Source organism: Lipotes vexillifer, unplaced genomic scaffold (assembly GCF_000442215.2).
Source record: "Lipotes vexillifer unplaced genomic scaffold, Lipotes_vexillifer_v1.1 scaffold317, whole genome shotgun sequence".
Lineage (NCBI taxonomy): Eukaryota > Metazoa > Chordata > Mammalia > Artiodactyla > Lipotidae > Lipotes > Lipotes vexillifer.
In genome coordinates, this window is record NW_006782029.1 from 1,306,394 (window position 1) to 1,326,878 (window position 20,485).

The following is a 20,485-nucleotide window of genomic DNA, read 5'->3' on the forward strand; positions in this document are numbered from 1 at the left end:
TCCTCCCCCTGAGAGTTTTTAAGGAGAAGTGAGAGCTTCTGAAACGCAGCAAGAGGCAAAGGACGTCCCACACGGTGGGGACTGTTACCTCATTGAGCCTGTGTTAAAGGGGGTTCCTGCCTGTTCACTTCCAATTTCCAGTCAAAAGAGCTCTTCTATAAACAAAGCAGTAGTTCACTCTCAAGTAGAGTTTTCTGACGGATATGGAGAAAATATAGAAAATGTAGTTTTGTACCTGGATTTCAATCCTGTTACTGATTTTTCGTGTGGCCTTGAGCAAATTACTTAACCTCCCGGAGTTCTTTCTTCATAAGGTATTAGCAACATCCACTTACACCCTTGTTTAAAACAGGGCCACAAAAAACCTCCGGTAGCTACATCCCAATAGGCTGATGCAATAACTCCTCCATTTATATGTCAAATGTGTGTTTGGGGATAAATAGTAATTGTTGCAAAGTGCTACTACTATTGCCCTGAAGATCAATGAGGGAACAGATGCAGCATCCGGCCCACAGTATTTACCCAAGTCACATTACTGATGGACACAGGTGCAGCAGAAGCAAGCACATGGAGGAGCTCATCAATGGAAGACACTTGCAGATTTTTCTTGAGGGCAGAAACTAGGTGTGCAGCCGTGCCTAGGTGAGCACCTTTCCCTGATAAAGGGGGCCCTTAGTGAGATCTCTTCTTCCTCCCATCAAGAGATAGAACTGGAATCTCTTCCTGGGCCACAGGAAAAAAATTAGCCTTAGACAACGTCAGACTGGCTGGATCCATTGGGAAGCTGTGTTTTAGGCTGTGGATGAGAAGAACAGGAAGGATCACACACCTTCCAGAAGCAACCTAGACCAAGGATGAGAGTTTAGGGGTGGCGGCTCTGTCCTACCAAGCTGTGAAAGTGGCATGTGGCAGCAAACAAAATAATGCCCCCCTACACCCCTGAATATCCACACCCTAATGCCCAGAACATATGAATATGTTACCTTACATGGCAGAGGGGGACAGAGGTTGCAGGTGGAATTAAGACTGCTAACAAGCTGGACTTAGAAAGATTATCCTGGATTAATCAGGTAGGCCCAGTATAATCACAGGAGTCCTGACATGTGGAAGAAGGCAGAAGAGTCAGTACTAGTGATGAAAAGGACTTGACCCGCCATTGCTGGCTTTGAAGATGGAAGGGGGCCAGGAGCCAAGGAGTGAAGGTGGCAAAGAGCAAGGAAAGGGATTCTCCCGAGCCTCCAGAAAGGAATGCAGCCCTTGATTTTAGCCTCCTGAGACCCATGTTAGACTCCTAACCTGCAGAATTAGATAATAAATGTGTGTTGTTTAAGCCACTAAGTTTGTGGTAACTTGTTACAGCAGCAATAGGAAGCTAATACATGTGCTCATATGGTTTAACATAGTTAACGCAATGCAACTCTGCCCCTAACTCTTGCTTCAATTGGTGAAGCCTCCTAGCGAGGCAAAGGGACTGCTAATTTCACCCCCCTCTCCACCATCAGCCTGGGATATCCACTGGAAGTAGACTTCAGGGACTGCCCAACTGACTGGCTTTACTGCTCCCTGGCTGGCTGTGTGCCTCCAGGAGAGAGTCACTCGGACCTGTGTTCACCTTATCAGTCTTCTCATATTTTAAATGGGGAAGTATGAAGGGTAAATACAGTGTGAAGACTGAATGAGAACACATGAAGCAAGTGCTCAGCCCGAGTAACTACTGCTGGTAGAAAATCTGCTTCTGTACTTCTCGTCTGCCAACTTCAGAGCAGACATACTTGGGTCTCAAGTCAAGGGTACCCCCCAAAACGGGGATATGTGATGAGAAAAGTTAGCAAAACAAACAACAAACTGCGTATGGAAGAGTGAAGAAGACAAAATGATGTTGTGTACTGGCAAGAGAAATGAATTCAAGGCCATCAGGGAGAGAATACTGGGCACTTTCAGACACAGTGGGGGAACAAAGCCCAGAGAAAGACTGACCAGTAGGTTCTTTCTGGATCAAGATCCTTGAATTGGCACAAAGACAGCCATCTGTTAATAGTCTTCCTTTGAGGAAATGCTGAGTTGCAAACAAGATGAGGGAAAACACTTTTCCCACAGCAGAAGCAAACACACCCGCACACTTCCAAGGTGGTTCTGGAGCACAGCACATGTCCACGAGCCTCAGCACACAGGAACACGAGGCGGTTAATTTACTGGCAAAGGGGGCCAAGGGCTGCTCATACGCAGCTTGGTTTCGGGGAAATGATTCTACCCACATCACTTAAAGTCTACCCAGTCTATCTCATGAGTGCTCCTAAGTGAAAAATGCATCGTTTGGTGCATTTACTCTTAGCACTGCAAGCTGCAAAAGGGGAAGGCTGGTTGGAAAGGCATGCATATTGAAAACTTTAGTAATGTGTCAGATTGCCTTCTATTACGATTCTAACCATCTCTACCAGTAATAGGTATGTGCGTTAATTATCCAGGGCCTGACAGCGTCTCACAAGTGGGAAGAACTTAATATTTTCTTTCCCTTCATAATTATCCAGAAATAACTTGACTTCATGTTCAAAAGACCAGAGATGACCAGATAATAAACATTAATACTTCACTGGGGAAAGGGAAATGAGCAGGGATGTAAAGTACAAAAGCAGTGAAGAAACCACCACAAAGGGGACAAGATAGTTTTAAGTATACATCAAAGATCATTACTATCAGTGACAAAAGGAACTAGGAAAAAATTACATCAAATTACAGGAAGAGCTGAATAGCTGAGGTCTTCTACACAGGGACAGCCCTTCTCTAGACTGTGCTGCTTATTCAGAAGTCTGCATACGAGCTGATGCTCAGTAACAGATTCCGGGGCAAGCCCTCCCAGAGGGTAGCAGTTGTTTGAGCTTGGTTTCCAGCACTCCTGTGACTGTGTCTTCCTTCCTGTTACATTTTCCAGGAGTAGTATGGCAACCAGCTTTGAGGGGAGTCAAGCTGGGAGAAGTAAAAATGTTAAGAACTAACCCAGATGAGGGCAGTGGTGACAGATGATAGGGTGGATTCAAGGCACACATGGGCACGACTTAGAGACCGACTGGATGTAGGGGTGACAGATCCACAGCAGCGATCACCCGGTAGATGGCAGTGCGATGGTATTACCAACTTAGCAACTTACCCAGTGGAGAAGAGGGAGCTCGAGACGGGGGAAGGTGTGGGGTTAGAAGACAACCAAGGGGGAAAATTAATGAAGTGTGAATTACAAAGTGTGAGGTGTCTTTGGGACCATGTCCTGTATCTAGGAGCCAGTGTGGATCTCAAGGTGGAGGCCAGAGCTGGAAGTCCATGCGTCAGGAGTGGTTGAGGTCATAGGGTTTGCAGATGAACCTAATTCAAACCCCCATAGGTCCCACTTATTAGCAAATGACCAATATTTCTGAGCTTAAGTTCCCTCAATTTAAACTGAGGAAACGACCCGTATATGTGGTAAATAGGGTTAATTGATTTGTGGCACTTGGTAGGAACTCAAACATTGGGAGCTTACAGCATTTTTTAAATAAAAGTAAGGATATAAGGTGAGAAGGTAGTTTGCAGAACAGAGTTAACCTCACACAGGGAACGGTTGCCCCCACTTCAAGGACAGCAGCAAGATGACAAAGAACAGGGATGCAAGTAACTGGTGAAAGGGAGGGTGAAGGAAGATGGCGAGTTTGTGCCTAATACCATGTTTTCTTGTAAAGAGGCAATGTTCTCAACCAAGAGCGAAGGATATGGGCAGGAAGCTGTAAGAGAACAGAAAGATTCAAAACGGCTGCTGACAGGAATGGGAGAAAGAGCTAAGCAAAGGCTTCCTGTATAATTCTTTATCATAAACCTCCATTTCTATTGGTAAGAACAAACCCCGTGCCCAAGAGGCTGAAAGACTGAGAAACTGACATCATTACACACCTCAACCTCTAGGCCTACCTTCCAAGGGTGGGTAAGAATTTTGCACTGTTAAACCCCGGGGGAAGCCCAAGGCAGGGCTATGTCTTTGGGAGAGGGAAATAAACTGACATCATCCCTTACCCCTGTGGTTACAGTGGGACTTTCCTGATGAGTAAGTGTGCATCACCAGCCAACGCTCATCCCAACCCCCAACCTCTCCCGATTCTAGCGAGAAAATAATTCTCTTAAGAGGGTGGGCATCAGAACTCTTAGGAATCAATCCAACACCCTCATTTAGCAGATGAGGACACTAAGTGACACAGGAATTTGGGGGCAGGGCCAGGATATAATTTTGGATGTCCTCACTTCCAAGCTGGGGCTTCTTCCACCACATTCTTTTAATTGAACCTAACCAGGGGCCTCAGGGCAGTGTGTTAACAGCATTTTGCAGAAAACACCCGGCATAAGGAATTACATCCTGCCTTTTTTTAATCTTAATTTTTTGGCCATATTTTTCTCATTGTTAAAAAAACAAAAAAACCCCAAAACACCTTACACATTCCTGATAGAGGCCGCTATTAAAAAGAAAGAATCTTATTCTCATCCTTACAGATGTTACCCAGCTTCACCTTGAGATATTTCTGGTAGTGACAGAAGCAGTTTAAGTGACCCTACTAGTATGCATCTTTTTTTTTTTTTAACTTAATATAATGTGGGCATCTTTCCAAACACTCTGCATATCTAATTGTTCCTTTCATAAATATGGTGAGGGACTTCCGTGTTGGCACAGTGGTTAAGAATCTGCCTGCCAATGCAGGGGACACAAGTTTGATCTCTGCACACGCTGTGGAGCAGCTAAGCCCGTGCACCACAACTACTGAAGCCTGCGTGCCTAGAGCCTGTGCTCCACAACAAGAGAAGCCACCTCAATGAGAAGCCCGCGGGCTGCAACAGAGAGTAGCCCCTGCTCGACACAACTAGAGAAGGCCTGTGCACAGCAACAAAGACCCAACGCAACCAAAAATAAATACATAAATAAAACTAATTCTTTAAAAATAAACAAACAAGTAAGGTGAGTTGAATTCCCTTCAATGATGATAATCAGGATTGATGGTGAAAGGAGAAAGGTCATATGTGGAAGTTGCTAGAATCTCCTGCCCATGTGTAGCTTCCATGGCACGGAAAGTTACTAGTCTAGGGTGGAAGAGAGGCCATATAATCAGTCCCCACCCCCCACAGACAAATGAATTTCTAGGGAGTATCTAACAACAACTGGGTCGACAATGGAGGGTATGTGCAACAGAAGGAAAACAGGAAGAGACAACAAAATGCCTCATGCTTTGAAAAAAGCATCTGGGGAAACAGTGTTGCTTGCTCTATAATAGCAAAAATCTCATTAGAAATCACTTCTATACTCCACTTTATAATGTATCATCAAAGTCAGGCCTTAAAAGTGGGGTGGGATGCGAGGGATGGTTATGTCTTTACCTGCAAGGCTGAAAAGCAAAAACAAAACAAAACAAAAGCCAAGTAAATGCAGTTGTGCCCCTAAATTTCTAAGTCTTGTCTCAGAATTTGGTTGGTCTTATATGGAGCCCTCACCAAACCACAGGCAGGGAGGATCCAGCTTCATAAAACACCTACCACTGATCCTGCTGGGCTCAAAGGAGGGAGGTGCTTCTACCAGCAGGAAGGGAGGTAACAGCAGAACCACTTAGCAAGTAAAGCTGTCCCAGCTGCTTCCTGGACAGTGGCAAATAGATACAGGAGATTAGAAGACACAAGGATGCAGGCAGGTATAAAGCACAGTAGAGAAACAATTTGAAAAGCCTTAGTGGAACCCTGAGAGTAGCTAAGCTTTCAGATTTCTGTCTCTGTTTCATGTGCAAAGCCAGATTATGGGGAGGGAATCAACTTGGATTCCCTATGAGGTCTTTTCTCTCCGTCACTCAGACAGTCTTGCTTCCCCACCAGAGACACTGTGAGAGCCAGATGTACCCTGCACGGGCAGAGGTTGGTACCACAGGAGAACTACCCCAAATTATGAATCTTGGGAGTGTCTCCCTTATAAGATCCTTTTAAAGTAGAAATAGCCTCACAATCCTAAAACAGATGAAAGGTCAGACAGACATTCTCTCCCCAGTTCACATGGACTGTTTAATAATGGTCAAGAAGCAGAACAAGCCCCATTCTTAACCATGTTTTATCATGAATTGCCAAATGACTTATGGCTCTGATGGTGGGGACCTCCACCAAGTAGAAGAAAGGGATTACTCAAACCCAGTGGGCTTCCCTGGTTGTGCAGTGGTTGAGAGTCCGCCTGCTGATGCAGGGGATGTGGGTTCGTGCCCCGGTCCGGGAAGATCCCACATGCCGCGGAGCGGCTAGGCCTGTGAGCCATGGCCGCTGAGCCTGCGTGTCTGGAGCCTGTGCTCCACAATGGGAGAGGCCACAACAGTGAGAGGCCTGTGTACAGCAAAACAAAACAAAACAAAACAAAAAAAATAAACCCAGTATATCAGGAGGCCCAAGGCAGGCACTGAAGACACTGTGGGCGAACCTCTTACAAGTTCTAGGTATGAATTACTATTTAAAATTTTTGGTTTGTGAAGAACATTGCACATGGGGTCCAGGATTAGGGAAGAGTCAGGAAACCTGTCACTGTGCAACACACATGGGAAAATGACCAGAGAACACATTCTTTCAGCATTTAGGTTCTAGATCCACATACATTTTCCTTTCTACAGCAGCCCTAATCACAAATGAAAGATTACTTTCACTTTAAATATTAGCAAAGGTTATTTCCTTGCATGTCTGAGAAACAGATGCAAAGGACTGAGTACACACACCCAAAAATACTGGAACCAACTCCTCTCCCCACCTGTCTGCTGTCCTGATTTCTCAAGGTCAGCCACACCCAGGATTCCCCTTTTCTCATGCCGAGGCTTTCAAGTTTTCACAGGCTGGAATGTAGCATGAGCAAACCCAATGATTTTCAAAAGAGAATGATCTTATTTTCCTAAAAGAGCTTTCAGCCTGTTAGACACGTTCAAGGGTATTTTTCATTTTTAGCTTATAGGAATCTAATGATTTTAAAAACAACCATAAAAATCAAAGCTACCTGTCACTCTCAAATCTTAATGACTTCTAAGGTATGCACGGCATGGTTGACAAGCCAGGTTGGTGTTTTTTTCCCCTATGCTGAGCACTGAGGGCAAAGAAAGCAAGATGCTCTAGTTCTGCCATCTGTTAAAAAAGAATAGCCATACTATTCCATTTTGATTCTTTATCACAAATGTATGTCAGGGAGATTAAAACAGTCCCTCTAGTCTTTGAAGACACTTTAGGATGAGGATATTTTTTCTAAGATGATGTGCTGGCAAAGTTATAGCAGTAGCAAGCAAAAATGTGTTTCCAGATCAATCCCTGGAGAAGAACCCATGGACAGTGCAAGGAAAAGGAGCTTAATTGATGGAATTCAACCTATAATTTTGAAGAGAGGACCATGGCCCACATAGGTAAAGTGATCTGCCTGAGGCCAAACAGAGCCAATATGATCCTTCTAGAGTTCAGTGCTCCTGCCCCCACATCTCTAATCCTCTGTGCACCTCTGCAGGATGCTGCAGTCCTATCAAACATTCTGGGGCTGTGGTTATAGCTATGGGCACTGAGGCTGCAAACAGCATAGCCTGCAGCTCACCATTCATGCCTGATGACAGGACTAAGTGGAGGTTCAGATGCCTGCCTCAACACACCAGGATTTACTCTGTTAAAATAAAAAAGTGCTGTCAGTACAACACATGTAGGGCATTTCTCACAAGGCAATAAGTTCTGATTCTTCTCTCCTGTAAGATATTCTCAAGCCTGGTTAACAGAAACCACATAGCTCAAACAGCAGCAGTAACACTTAGAAGATGCTCTCCAATAGCAAAATAATGCAAGGCACATATGTAATTTAAAATGTTCTAGCACCCACATCAAAACAGTATTAAGAGAAACAGGTAAAATGAGCTTTAGTACCTTATATAACTTAATGTATCAAAAATGTTATTGTTGCAATACGTAATTGATACAAAATTTGAGATTTCATTCTAAATGTTACTTACTTAGGGGATCCTCCTTTTAACAGACCTTTTTTTCTGTTTTTACCAAGTGATGTTAACTAGCAGACATACTCCAGCCCAGACTCACAGTAAAGGCATTTATTGGGCAGGTACCACATGCTAGATCCATAAAAGGCACTCGCTAGGGACTCAGAACTCCCAAGGCAAGACTAAGGAGGCAGGTTATAGACATGGCACATAGAAGAAAACAGATACCAGAAGATTTTAAGGTCACACAGCTAATCAGTGCCAAGGCAGAAAGAAACCAGATCTGATGGCAACGCCTGTTCTCTTTCTATTCTCTTTGTGCCCCACCTGCTTTCTTGAGAGCCAGTATGTGAAACATCTACATTTACTACATGTGAGAAAAAGATCTGGGAAATGCAACAGTGTACAGTTACACCACGTAAGTAACATATCAATCCCAGGCTTAGTATCCAAGCCAAACTTTTCCTTCCAGTAACATCTACCATACTTTATAAATCCAAATCATTCTAGAGTTTTGTGCACTGCATTATTAAAAAAACCACATTGCACCCATTTTCTTAGGTCATTACCCCCAAATACATGTCTTTGACGGCCATAGAGATTTTGATCAAGATGTCCCCTAAACACAAACTCCAGCCTCCCTTTCCCTTCGAACAATCATGTTCACTCAGTCACTCAAAAAATACTGACTGAGCAACCACGGGCCAGGTAGTATTGTGGGTGCTGGGGATAAAGTGGCAAAGAGGACATATGGGGTCCGTGCCCTCACACGGCTTACATTCTAGAGGGGAAGATGAAAAACATACAGTGTCAGGTGCAGAAAAATGATAGGAAAAATGAAAGGGGAGGGGCATGTAATGATTTTAGTCTATCCTCATTATTTATTAGGTTGAACCACATGAAATTACTGATATTCAACCATTTCTAGCTTACAGAACAGGCAATTTCATTTGGTTCAAGCTAATAGCTTCATTTCATCAGGTAACATTCAATGCTTCTGATGGACTAGGGAATATTTAAATACCTGAAAAGCAGAAGGCGCACAGAATAGGACTGAATAAACCTTTCTTCCATAACAGTCAAGGTAGGAGAGGCGTTGGGTACAGCGAGCCCAGAGTTAACAGACTGGAAGAGTAGGATGGACTGAGGTGATGGTCGGGGTGAATGGATGCGGGACGCTGATAGGAGCTACCAAGTGGTTTACTCTCTGTGGTACTTCTTCCCACCACTCTGGCTCAAGTAGCAGACTGCAGTTACCTGTCTCCATCCAGAGCATTCTGGGAAGTGGTTACTTCCCCCAGGAATGGGAGGTGGGGGCAGCAGGAGGATGGGATCCCTAGGACACCACCCCTTTTCTTATGACTTCTTCAACTACTTCTAAATGCAGAGAAAGCCCAGGATCTTGGTAGTCCATTATTGTTCAATATTTTGGTAAAGGAACATTATAGATTCCTTGTGCAATTAAGTAACAGAAAATGCCTAGCTCAGGAACCAACTATTGATCTTAACATCACGAAAAGACAACCAGACATTATGTGCCTCCTGATATGATGCAGAAAGATTCTCACCAAGAATTCAAACCTGGTTCCGATCAGGCCTCCGCAGTGAAGCACTGGTTTACGGTAAACACAGGGGACAGGGGAAGACACTAAATGAGACTTAAGGATGCAATCAGTAAAATCCAGCATGTGAGGAGACTATAGGACAAAAAAGAAAAAAAAGGCTTCTCTGGACCCTCATTTCAACAAACCAACTACAAATAAAAAGTCTATGAGACAACAGGGAAAAAGAGAACACTGCCTAGACATCTAATACTAAGGAAATATTAAGTAATTTGTATCTGTGGGCCTGTGTCCCCTTTCCCACAAGTCCCCACACATTGTCCACTTGAGCTGAGAACGACTGTACAGGAGGAACCTGAGCATTTTAGACGACTGCTCACCTGTCAATGAACTGATCAATAATGACGATATCGCCAGGCTGAATTTCTTCCTTCAAGGAACCGCAAGCTGTGGTCACTATGACATGTGTACAGCCCTCCTCCTTCAGAGCCCAGATGTTTGCCTGATAGTTGACTTTCGAAGGCATGATGGTATGCTGCCTCCCATGCCTAAGGAAAGAGAGTAAATATATTAAATATGGTAGAGGAGTGAGCAGGGCATTTTTGTTTGTTTGTTTGTTTTTTTGCAGTACGCGGGCCTCTCACTGCTGTGGCCTCTCCCGTCGCGGACCACAGGCTCCGGATACGCAGGCTCAGCGGCCATGGCTCACAGGCCCAGCCGCTCCGCGGCATGTGGGATCCTCCCAGACCGGGGCACGAACCCGTGTCCCCTGCATCGGCAGGCGGACTCTCAACCACTGCGCCACCAGGGAAGCCCGAGCAGGGCATTTTTAATACTCTTGGAAAAGAAAACTCATTTACAGCAGTGCCTTCCAGCCCTTCCCACCAAAATGCTTTCCTTGGCAGAGGAAGAGTGAGAACAGGCCAGGCAATAACCAGCCTACTTTAAGTATAAACTATGTGGTTTTAAAGTGCAGACTCGGGACTTCCCTGGTGGTGCAGTGATTAAGAATCCGCCTGCCAGTGCAGGGGACATGGGTTCGAGCCCTGGTCCGGGAAGACCCCACATGCCGTGGAGCAACTAAGCCCATGCGCCACAACTACTGACCCTGCACTCTACAGCCCAAGAGCCAAAACTACCGAGCCCACGTGCCACAACTACTGAAGCCCACGCGCCTAGACCCCGTGCTCTGCAACAAGAGAAGCCACTGCAATGAGAAGCCCGTGCACCACAACGAAGAGTAGCCCCTGCTCGCCGCAACTAGAGAAAGCCCGCACGCAGCAACGGAGACCCAACATAGCCGAAAATAAAAATAAATAAAATGCAGACTCAATTTACATTTCATAGTTTACTTTCCTATCAAGAGTAGGTAATAGCTTACTTAGAATTCACTCTCCAGGAAAATATGCCATGTCTATCCTGTGGGGCACCAACACCCCAGAATCTGAGGCATCTGGTCTCTCATAAGCCATGACACGGAAAACAAGAGGTGCCAAGGAAGAAACACCCAAAATAGAAACTCAAGTTTCCAGTCTAATCTCTCTATTCTTTTCTGCCCGATCACCCAAAGAAATTAATGAAACATTTAAAATATTAGATTTCCCAGTTGTTTATGTTGACATCAGCAGGTATGGTCCAAGAATGGATCACCTCACTCATCATTACTGTTATGGGCTGAATTATGTCCCCTCCAAATTCTTAGGCTGAAATCTGAACCCCCAGTACATCAGAATGTGACCATATTTGGAGACAGGGTCTTTAATGAGGTAATTAAGTTAAAATGAAGTCATTAGAGTGGGTCCTAATCCAACACGAATGGCGTCCTTATAAAAAGACACAGACATACACAGAGAAGAGCATGTGAAGATACAGGGAGAAGACAGTCAGGTACAAGCCAAAGAGAGGGGCCCGGAACAGATCCTTCCCTCCCAACCTCAGAAGGAACCAACCCTGCTGACCCCTTGATCTCCGACCTCTACCCTCCAGAACTGTGAGGAAACAAATTTCTGTTTCCACTCAGTCTGTGGCACCTTGTTATGGCAGCCCCAGCACAGTTAACACAACCACTAATGATTTCGTGTCACGCTTCAAACAAAATCCAAACACTCTGCCATGGCGCTCGTATCATCTGTGCCCAGCCTACAAACAGCAACGTCAGTCCTTACCTTTATCCCTTCCCACCGGGGCTCAGCCTCACTGGCCTTGCTGCTTAGCTCCCACATCACCTCCCCAGAGGAGTGCTTTCCATGACCACTGCATCTCCATCACATCACTACCCGCTGACCTTATTTTTCTTTCTGGCACCTATTGGCCACTCAAACTATGTATTTCCTTCTCAGTGTCAATCCTTCCCACTAGCATCAGCCCTGAGACGGTGAAGCCCTTATCTGTCTTCCCTGCTGGTACCTAGAACTGGACTTGCCATATGAGTAGTTCAATCTGTTGGATGAAAAACTGAGTACTTACACACACACTCTTTCCCCCTATCTCTCTCACACACCCACACACACACCCACACCCACGCAGTGTGCCAGTAAACAGCCAGTAATGGGAACTTGATTTCTAAAATTATTTTTAAAAATTCACACGTTAGAGGGTATATTTATAAGCAGTATTTCACAGAAAGTTAAAATTATCCTGAGCTGCTTGAAAAAGTACGAACACCACAGGTAATTTTCTGCCACAGGAAGGCTAAAGTGTCAAGAGACCAGTGGTCTTCACATGTGGTAATACAGAAACAGGCTTTCAAGGAAGTAACAACACACAAAAATCTCACTTTGTACGATAATGATTAAAAGTTTGGGCTTTGAAGTAAAACTGCCTGGGTTCAAATCCTAGGTCTGCCACTTACTAGCTGTGTGACCTCATCAAAATCACTCAGCTTTCTCAGCCCCCAATTTTCTTTTTTTCTGATCTGTAAAATGGATAATAAAAAACCCTGCACCACAGGGTTTCTATCCAATATCCCTTGTATCATTCCATATTGATATTTTGAAATAAACTTTAATGTATCTTCTTCACCAACAACAGAATTAAGAATATGGAAATAATTTGTACATAATTGCAGACAAGCATTAGCATATCAGGGTTTTTACCCCAAGGTCATAAACGACCTCTCAGAAGGTAGAAGTCCATGAATGCCCAGAAAGTATGGTAGTCCCCGCTTATCCACAGGAAATGCGTTACAAGACCCCCCTGTGGCTGCTTGAAACTGCGTATAGTACTGACCTCTATATATGCTATGTTTTTTTCCTATACTAACAGGTGGGTGGTGTACACAGTGTGGATACGCTGGACAAAGGGATGATTCCTGACCCGAGCAGAGGGGGTCAGATGGCACAAGATTTAAAACTTATGAATTGTTTATTTCTAGACTTTTCCATTTAATACTTTTGGACCACAGTTGACTATGGGTAACTGAAACCGTGGATAAGAGGGGACTACTGTACATGCATTTTTTCTAAGGCTGGTCTCCAAATCTCTGATTAGATTTTCAAAAGAAATTCACATATCAAAAGGAGTTAAGAACCACTGCATAAAGTGGTTCACAGTCCAACACACTTCAGTTCAGCTGGCAAGAGTATAAAACCTTCACCATGGGGCTACAACACGAACCATTTTCTCTTACAGTCTGGAAAAAATTAAGCGTTTCTCCAGCAATGACCACAGACCAACAAAGAAGGTTGCCTGAAATCAACCCTATGCGACCATCTAGAACTAAAATTTAGTTTTACTGGACTCAGCAAAGCCACTTCCGTTTCAAAAATGCAGTGTGGCAGACAGACCCTAGGGTGGTCTTCATTTTCATGCTCTGAATAATTCCTTCCTTCTCGAATGTAGGTGGACCTGAGATACTTCCAACCAACAGAACACAGCGGAAGGTGCTGGGAGTCACTCCCATGATCAGGCCCCAGCCTGCCAGCATGCACTACCTGGCCCTCCTGCTGGCCTTGCAGCAGCAAGCTGCTGTCTTGTGAACTGCCCACGGGGAGGGCCACAAAGCAGGGAACATGGACAGCCTCTAGCAGCTGACGGCCTCAGTCCTTCAACCCTGAGGAACTGAGTTCTGCCAACTCCTACATGAGCTTGAACGAGGACCTGGAGCTCCAGATAAGAACAAGCACTTAAATATACCCATGTGACCCTGAAGAGGACCCAGAAGAGGACCCACACTCCGGTTACCTGGAAACTGCGGGATAATGTATGCTGTTTCAGGCTGCTAAATTTGTGGTCATTTGTTATGCAGCAATAGAAAGCTAATACATGCAGTCTGACTAATTTCTAACTGTGTGATAAAATGACTTGCTCCTCTCTTTAGGGAACAGCACAAGCCTTGTCAAGGCAATAAGGGTGTAGACACCACAGAGAAGCCAGTTTGGCGACCCGAAACCCACTCCCCACAAATCTAGGACTATTACTACACAAGGGGTCATGAATGAAGCAGTTTTTCTTGATCTTGTTATAACTAGAAGATAAAAGACAGAAAAGAACAAAAGAAAACATTTCCTCTTGCAGCTAGAACTGAAAGCAGAGCTTCAAGTTTAGTCAAATCATTGCATCACTCATTGGATTGTTCTAAACATTTTCCCAACCTAAGGGGGGATAGGCAAGATCTTTAATCTCCAAAGTCAGTAAAACCTACCCTGAAACTGTAAGCGATAAAGATGACTCAGATGCTATGGCTCCACCAACACATTAAAAACTCATACCTGCATCATTACTCTTTTCACAATTTAAGTTAAATTTAAAATGTTCTTTAGTAGTAACATTCAAAAGCTTGAAATACGTTACCTTGCAAGGAGGACGCAATCAACATTCTTTATCTTCCCCAAAATTAAGGCATCAGAAGGCTGCACACAGTGAAAAATGGTTACAAGTCAGTGATTTAAAAACACATATAGAAACAATCAAAAAGCTGCCATTTCAATTGTTCATCTGTAGTAGGATTCATAGAAACTTGGGGTCTGAGGGTATATTTCAAAGTAAAAGAGTCTAGATTTGATGGATCAACTTAGTCACTCAATATTTTACTGAGCCCTCTCTACCAGTACAGAGATTCGTAAGACTTAGAAGCGTGCGTGGGTAGGTACCATTTAGTAATATCTATTTGTAGCAAGCACCCCTGGGGACTCTGACGCCACACTGATCATACACAGATGTGTCAAGGCTATTTGGCAGGTTCAAGAACAGGTGTGAGAGTGAAATGCAAAAGGAACAGGAGGCCCCTATCAGGGAATTTAAGAACTCAGCACTGGAACCATTTGCTGTGTTAACCAGGTCTAAGATGGCCACAAGATGACCTCAGGTAATGGAGGAAAAGGTCTGAGAACCTAGGAGGTTAAGAAAACATGAGGCTAAGAAGTGAGCAAGCTGACAGCAGGACTTGGAGGATACCGGATCAAATCTAAGGACTTGGCTGAAAAGGAGGGTTTGGTTGGGATTGCCAAATACAGGGATCTTCGTAGGAGGATCAGAGGAACCACAGCATTTGGAAGTAGCCCTATGGAGTTAGGAGAAGGCAGACACCCTCACCCTGACTGGGAGAACTAAACAGCCTCCTTTTAATAGAAAAGGAGGAGTGTTTTATTTCCAATTCAGTTATGCAGTTGTGTTCTCAGTCCCCCCAAAATCCCCCTTTGGGCCAGGGCTTACTAAAAAGGCCATATTTCCTCCCATTTGTTAAAGACTGTGGTATGACCGATAGGCCCCAAATTAGAAGCTGATTTGAATGCAGTGATCTGGAGAGTACAGTTCCTGTGTTTGAAATGAGCATCTGGCTTCTAGGGATATAATTAAGAAATTATTTGTACACATTTAAAAGCCATGTTCTTAGTAGTCAAGTCCAAGGCAATCTCAGGGATACTGTCTCAGTTGGCAGAGCCCAGTAACAGAAACTCCTGGCCTCTCTCAGCCTGGGGCAGGCAGCCCTGTGCTGCCAAGACAAAAGCAATTTAAAAAAAATTTTTAACTTAAAAATCAAGACAGCAAGGAGAAAGAAAAAAGCTAGTATGTCTCCACTAACTGGATATTAACCTTGCCAAATGGAGTGTCCACATATTTTTCGGTTCTTCCTTCTAAGATTTCTGGATCATCCAGGCCTGTCCCACCAATTATTCCAATCTGAAGGAGACAATAAAAAGATATCACATTTGATCAGTTTGCAGTAGAAACAAAATCATTATTTTAAGCAAATTCGTTTATCCATACTCATATGCTCTTCTCCATTCCTGGTAAGCCCTAGTTATTTTAAAAATCTGAACATTCCTGAAAAGCAATCATTTATTCAGCAAACATTCGAAAGCCTTCTATATTCCAGAAATAACCAAAGCATGAGTCACCTTTTCCGACTAAATCACATTTTTGCTGACTATCTGAATAACAAATTAGCATGGAAACGTACTTCAACTAGTTTAAATCATAAAGCCAAACCTAAAAATAGGTAAATATGGTTGGAGAAAGTACTTTCTAACCAATTTTATTATCTCTACTAAATGCGTGATGGAATAAATGTTCAAAAAACAACTAGGATAGAAAATATTCAGCATTTCCATTTGGTAAGGATTTCTCATTACCGCACTTGATAAAGAAACGAGAGATTTTCTTTCCTATGCCACTAAAATCAGAGCTGTAAGGGATCACAGATAGAGGAATCTGGAATAGCATGAAAAGTTAGCCTCATTTATATTTATGAAATCCAACTGTCATTCATATACATGTAAATGTAAGTAATTCAAAGGTCTGTAGTTCCAAATTATTTTCAAGTGTCGTATTGCATTTTCCAGACATTAACTTAATTGTCCTCGTCTTCAGGAAGTAATCTGAGTCTAAAAACCCTGATATTACCCTATAGAGTTAATCTAATTTGATGATTAAGACACCTGAACAAGAACAATTACAAAGATAACTAAATATATTAACTAGGGCTTCCCTGGTGGCGCAGTGGTTGAGAGTCCGCCTGCCGATGCAGGGGACACAGGTTCGTGCCCCGGTCCGGGAAGATCCCACATGCCGTAGAGTGGCTGGGCCCGTGAGCCATGGCCGCTGAGCCTGCGCGTCCGGAGCCTGTGCTCCGCAATGGGAGAGGCCACAGCGGTGAGAAGCCTGCGTAAACTAAACTGTTAACTAAAAATGAAATAACTGAAATCATTAGGAAGGTTTCCCTGGGTTGATACTTCCTAAAGGAAAAATACTATTTAAACTGTCAGCAACAGGCTACAGGGATGAACTAGAAACCTAATAAAAAGTCACCTGAGCATTTTTTTTTCAATAAACAGCTTTAAATCTATTGTCACTTGAGTAAAATTTCTACTCAATGGAAGTAGCTCCTTGAGAACAAAACTCCAAAGTTAAAAATTAACTGAACATCTGAATTAAATAATTTTGAGATCAGGTCACACAGTTGATTTATACTAGTATGTGGGAAAATAGTTACCTCTCTGGCCCTATTTCCTAGAAAAATAAATCAACAAAATAAGAAAAAGGGCGATGAGTAAGATTTTTACAAAGAACTGCAGGTTACATGATTTAGTACTTGGAAAGCATCCCACGACTTCCTCAAGTGGCTAAACCAGTTTTTGAAGTTGCTGCCACCTTGTGGTACATTGTTGAAACCACAGCAGGTTACATATTCTACAGCAAGTCAACATTTTTCTTTGTTACAACTTAACATTGTAGGTAAAGACTAATCAATACAGGACTGCAGTTTTCAAATCAACAGAAGTGTTCACTTAAGTCAGTGGGTTTAAATTCATTTCAGTTCAGTAGAAATTTTTAAAATCGCACTATTTTATGAAATCCTAACCCATCCTCTAGCTGGTGTCTTTATTGTATCATTTCATGTAAGGCCGAAGCACCACAGATCATAGTTGGGATGGGGTAGGGGGTGTAATGAACTGTCCAGCCCATGTCATCACCTCAGACCGCCGAACTGAGTTGCTGACTTTGAAATTACTCTCAGCCTACCCTCTGGGGACTCTACTACTCATGGAAACATCTGGTGGTTTTTGCTTCCTTTTTTAAAAAAATACTACCACTCTGACTTGGCTGTTTCTGGCCGTTGCCCTGGGCCATGGCATGTCGCATTCTGGATCTAACACTGGACTCAGACTTGTATATACAAAACAAACCAGACTTGGTTTTGAAACCACCATCTGTTTAGGCAAGCCAGCCCAGCCTCACAGCAGTGAATAACAAATGCCAGTTGGGGTCTTGCTGAAGTTCAGTGCCCTGGTGCCCACCCTCAGCAGCCCCAAGCTTCAGCCCAAACCACTCTGGCTGCATGATGACCATGCACTGGGTAGCTGCTAACTCAGCCCTCAGTGAGGAATATTTAGTACTGGGTGTGAAAACAAGAGCCGTTACAGCTCATCAGAAAGGCCAGGATGTGTTCTCTTGCACTGGAGTTATCTGCAGGAGAGCCCGTCCAGTCAAACTGGCTCAAGTTTTTTCTCAAAATACATATCTTGGAAGGGACACAGGACAAGTGTAGCAACTGAGTACAGCCACACCAGGAAACTCAATCCCTAACGTTTTTCTTGCTGCAGACGGAGGCCAGCAGTGCCAAGATATGGCAATGTCGCCACCTGCTGGCTCCATGGTAAAGTATAACTATGGGACGAAACTCCCAAGCACCAGTGGCCTGTCATTCCCCTCCAGCCTCTAAATTCAAATGGTCAACCCAGTACCTGCCTTGATAAAGTAACTGTGTCTTCGTATTTACATGTCACAGGCACTGTGGCCAAGTTCTCCAGGGGCCTTACCTCATTTAATTTTCACAACCACCCTGTAAGATGGGCCCTATAGTGTAACACCCATTTTATAAAAGAGGAAAGAGAAACACAAAACTTAAAAGAAATTTGTCCGAAGAGCAAATTATAAAGAGCAAAGCTGAGATTGGAACCCAGGTCTTTCACACTCAACCACTATGATGCACTACCTCCCAGTATCCCCTGGAATCCTTGATAAACACCACAACCTATTAGAAATTTGTCTCCATGTTATGAAGAAACTGATCCTCAGAGTTCAAGTTCTGGACCAAGGTCACAGAGCAAGCATGGAAACAGCAACTCTGGGCACCTGAGTGAACCACCTTGGAAGGGTGGGGGCTGTCCATGCATGATCTCATGCATACTTACCAGGCTTCCTAGGCCAGAGGCATCGCCTTCAGTCCAAGCAGTCCTAGGAATGCTTAGGAAAAGTGTTCAAGGTCTGAGGTGGAATTTCTGGGCCAATTCTGCCCAGCCAGGACTTCTTCACTACACAAGATAAAGTTCTGAAATAAGGACTCCCTGGTCCATCAAGGCCATTGCTAGATTTTAACAGCAAGTTGATTCATCCCACACTTTTCCGCTTGCAGACCACCAAGTCAAACTCCTCAAAAAGAAGAGATGGTTTGACTTCCTCTCTGAGACTGTGTAAGCATTTTATCTAAATGTTGGCTTACCCAGCCAGAATGGTTACTTCCAATGATGCCCAAAGGGTTCACACCAACCCCTACTCTGTGTCCACTTCCCCTGGTACCAGCCACAGGAGATTTAACATACCCCACTTGGTTTCAACAGCCGCTCACCATCACTTTATACTACATGGAGGAACCATGTAGTATACTACATGGAGGAACCTAGCACCCCATGAAGTGGAGAATTTCATTCTTTTCTTACGGCTAATATTCCGTTGTGTATATATATACCACTTCTTTATCCTTTCATCTGCTTATGAGCACTTAGGTTGCTTCCATCAACATTTGTTATTTGTAGACTTTGATGATAGCCATTTTGACAGGTGTGAGATGATCTCATTGTGGTTTTGATTTGCCTTTCTTTGATGATTAGCCATCATCAAAGGGCAGGATTTGACTATTTTTGGAAATAGGGTCTTTGAAGAGGTAATTAAAATTAAATGAGGTCTTGGTGGGGGGAGTGCTAATCCAAAATAACTTCAGGTTCAGAACATCTGTAGTTTTTATTTAACCAACCTCTCCTTGCAAAGTCAAGGTATTATTCTAATGGGCAGACACCTTCTTTGAAGATACAGTTCACCTCCGGAAGTGGTCAGTGACTTTTTGAGGAGGATTTTCCTCAAAGCCTATTGTACTCTGTAGCACTCTCCTTCACCTGTGGAAGGACATAGGATTCTTCCTGGTGCTCCTCCTGGGTCAGCTGCTGGATACTAGAATCCCTGGGGAGCTTTCAGTACCAAAGCCCAGGTCCCAGATTCCAAATATTCTAATTGAGCAAGACAGAGTTATTTTTCTTAAAGCTCCTCAGGTGGTTCTAATGTGTAGCCATAATTGAGCATCCTTGCTCTAGGGCCCAGATCATCAATTTCTAAAATCTGGGCATCATAGGCTGAATAATGGCTCCTGTAAGAGAGCCTGTCAGTATTCTAATTACGAGAACCTGTGCATGTTACCTGTGTGATTAATGATTCTGAGATGGGGAGATGATTCTGGATTATCTGGGTGGACCCTAAATGTAATCACAAGGGTCCTTTTAAGAAGGTCGAATGAGGAAGAAGGCGATGTGATGATGGAAGCAGGGGGAGAAAAGGCGATGTAATGTAGGGCCCAGAGCCAAGGAACGCTGGTGATCTCTAGAAGCCGGAAAAAGCAAGGATACATTCTCCCTTAGATCCTCCAAGAGGACCTGCCCTACTGACATCTTGATTTTAGCTCCACAGGACTCATTCTAGACTTCTGACTGCTAGAATTCTTAAGCGACTACACCTGTGTTGTTCTACGCCATCCAGTTTGCGGTGGTTGTGAGAGCAGCCAAGGAAACTAGTTCACTAAGAAACACCTGAGGAACTTGTTAAAAATGCAGATGCCCAGCCTTTCAAAGCTCCATGGCCAATGGTTATCACATTTTAGCGGGTACCTGAATATACTGAGGCTCTTGAAAATCCAATTTGCTGCCCACCTCCCCATTTCAGATTCAGCAG

The 20,485-nt window shown here is 43.8% G+C and overlaps 1 protein-coding gene across 1 annotated transcript in view; it reads right to left on the reverse strand.

Moving 5' to 3' along the window:
* The window catches only part of MTAP (methylthioadenosine phosphorylase), a 37,156-nt gene that overhangs the window by 13,254 nt on the left and 3,417 nt on the right, over positions 1-20,485 (reverse strand). The window contains exons 2-4 of the mRNA XM_007454938.1: positions 15,581-15,667; positions 14,339-14,397; positions 9,928-10,095 (exon numbers count right to left, since the gene is read on the reverse strand). Of these exons, the coding sequence (XP_007455000.1) occupies positions 9,928-10,095; positions 14,339-14,397; positions 15,581-15,667 (314 nt within the window). The remainder of the gene's footprint in view (positions 1-9,927; positions 10,096-14,338; positions 14,398-15,580; positions 15,668-20,485) is intronic.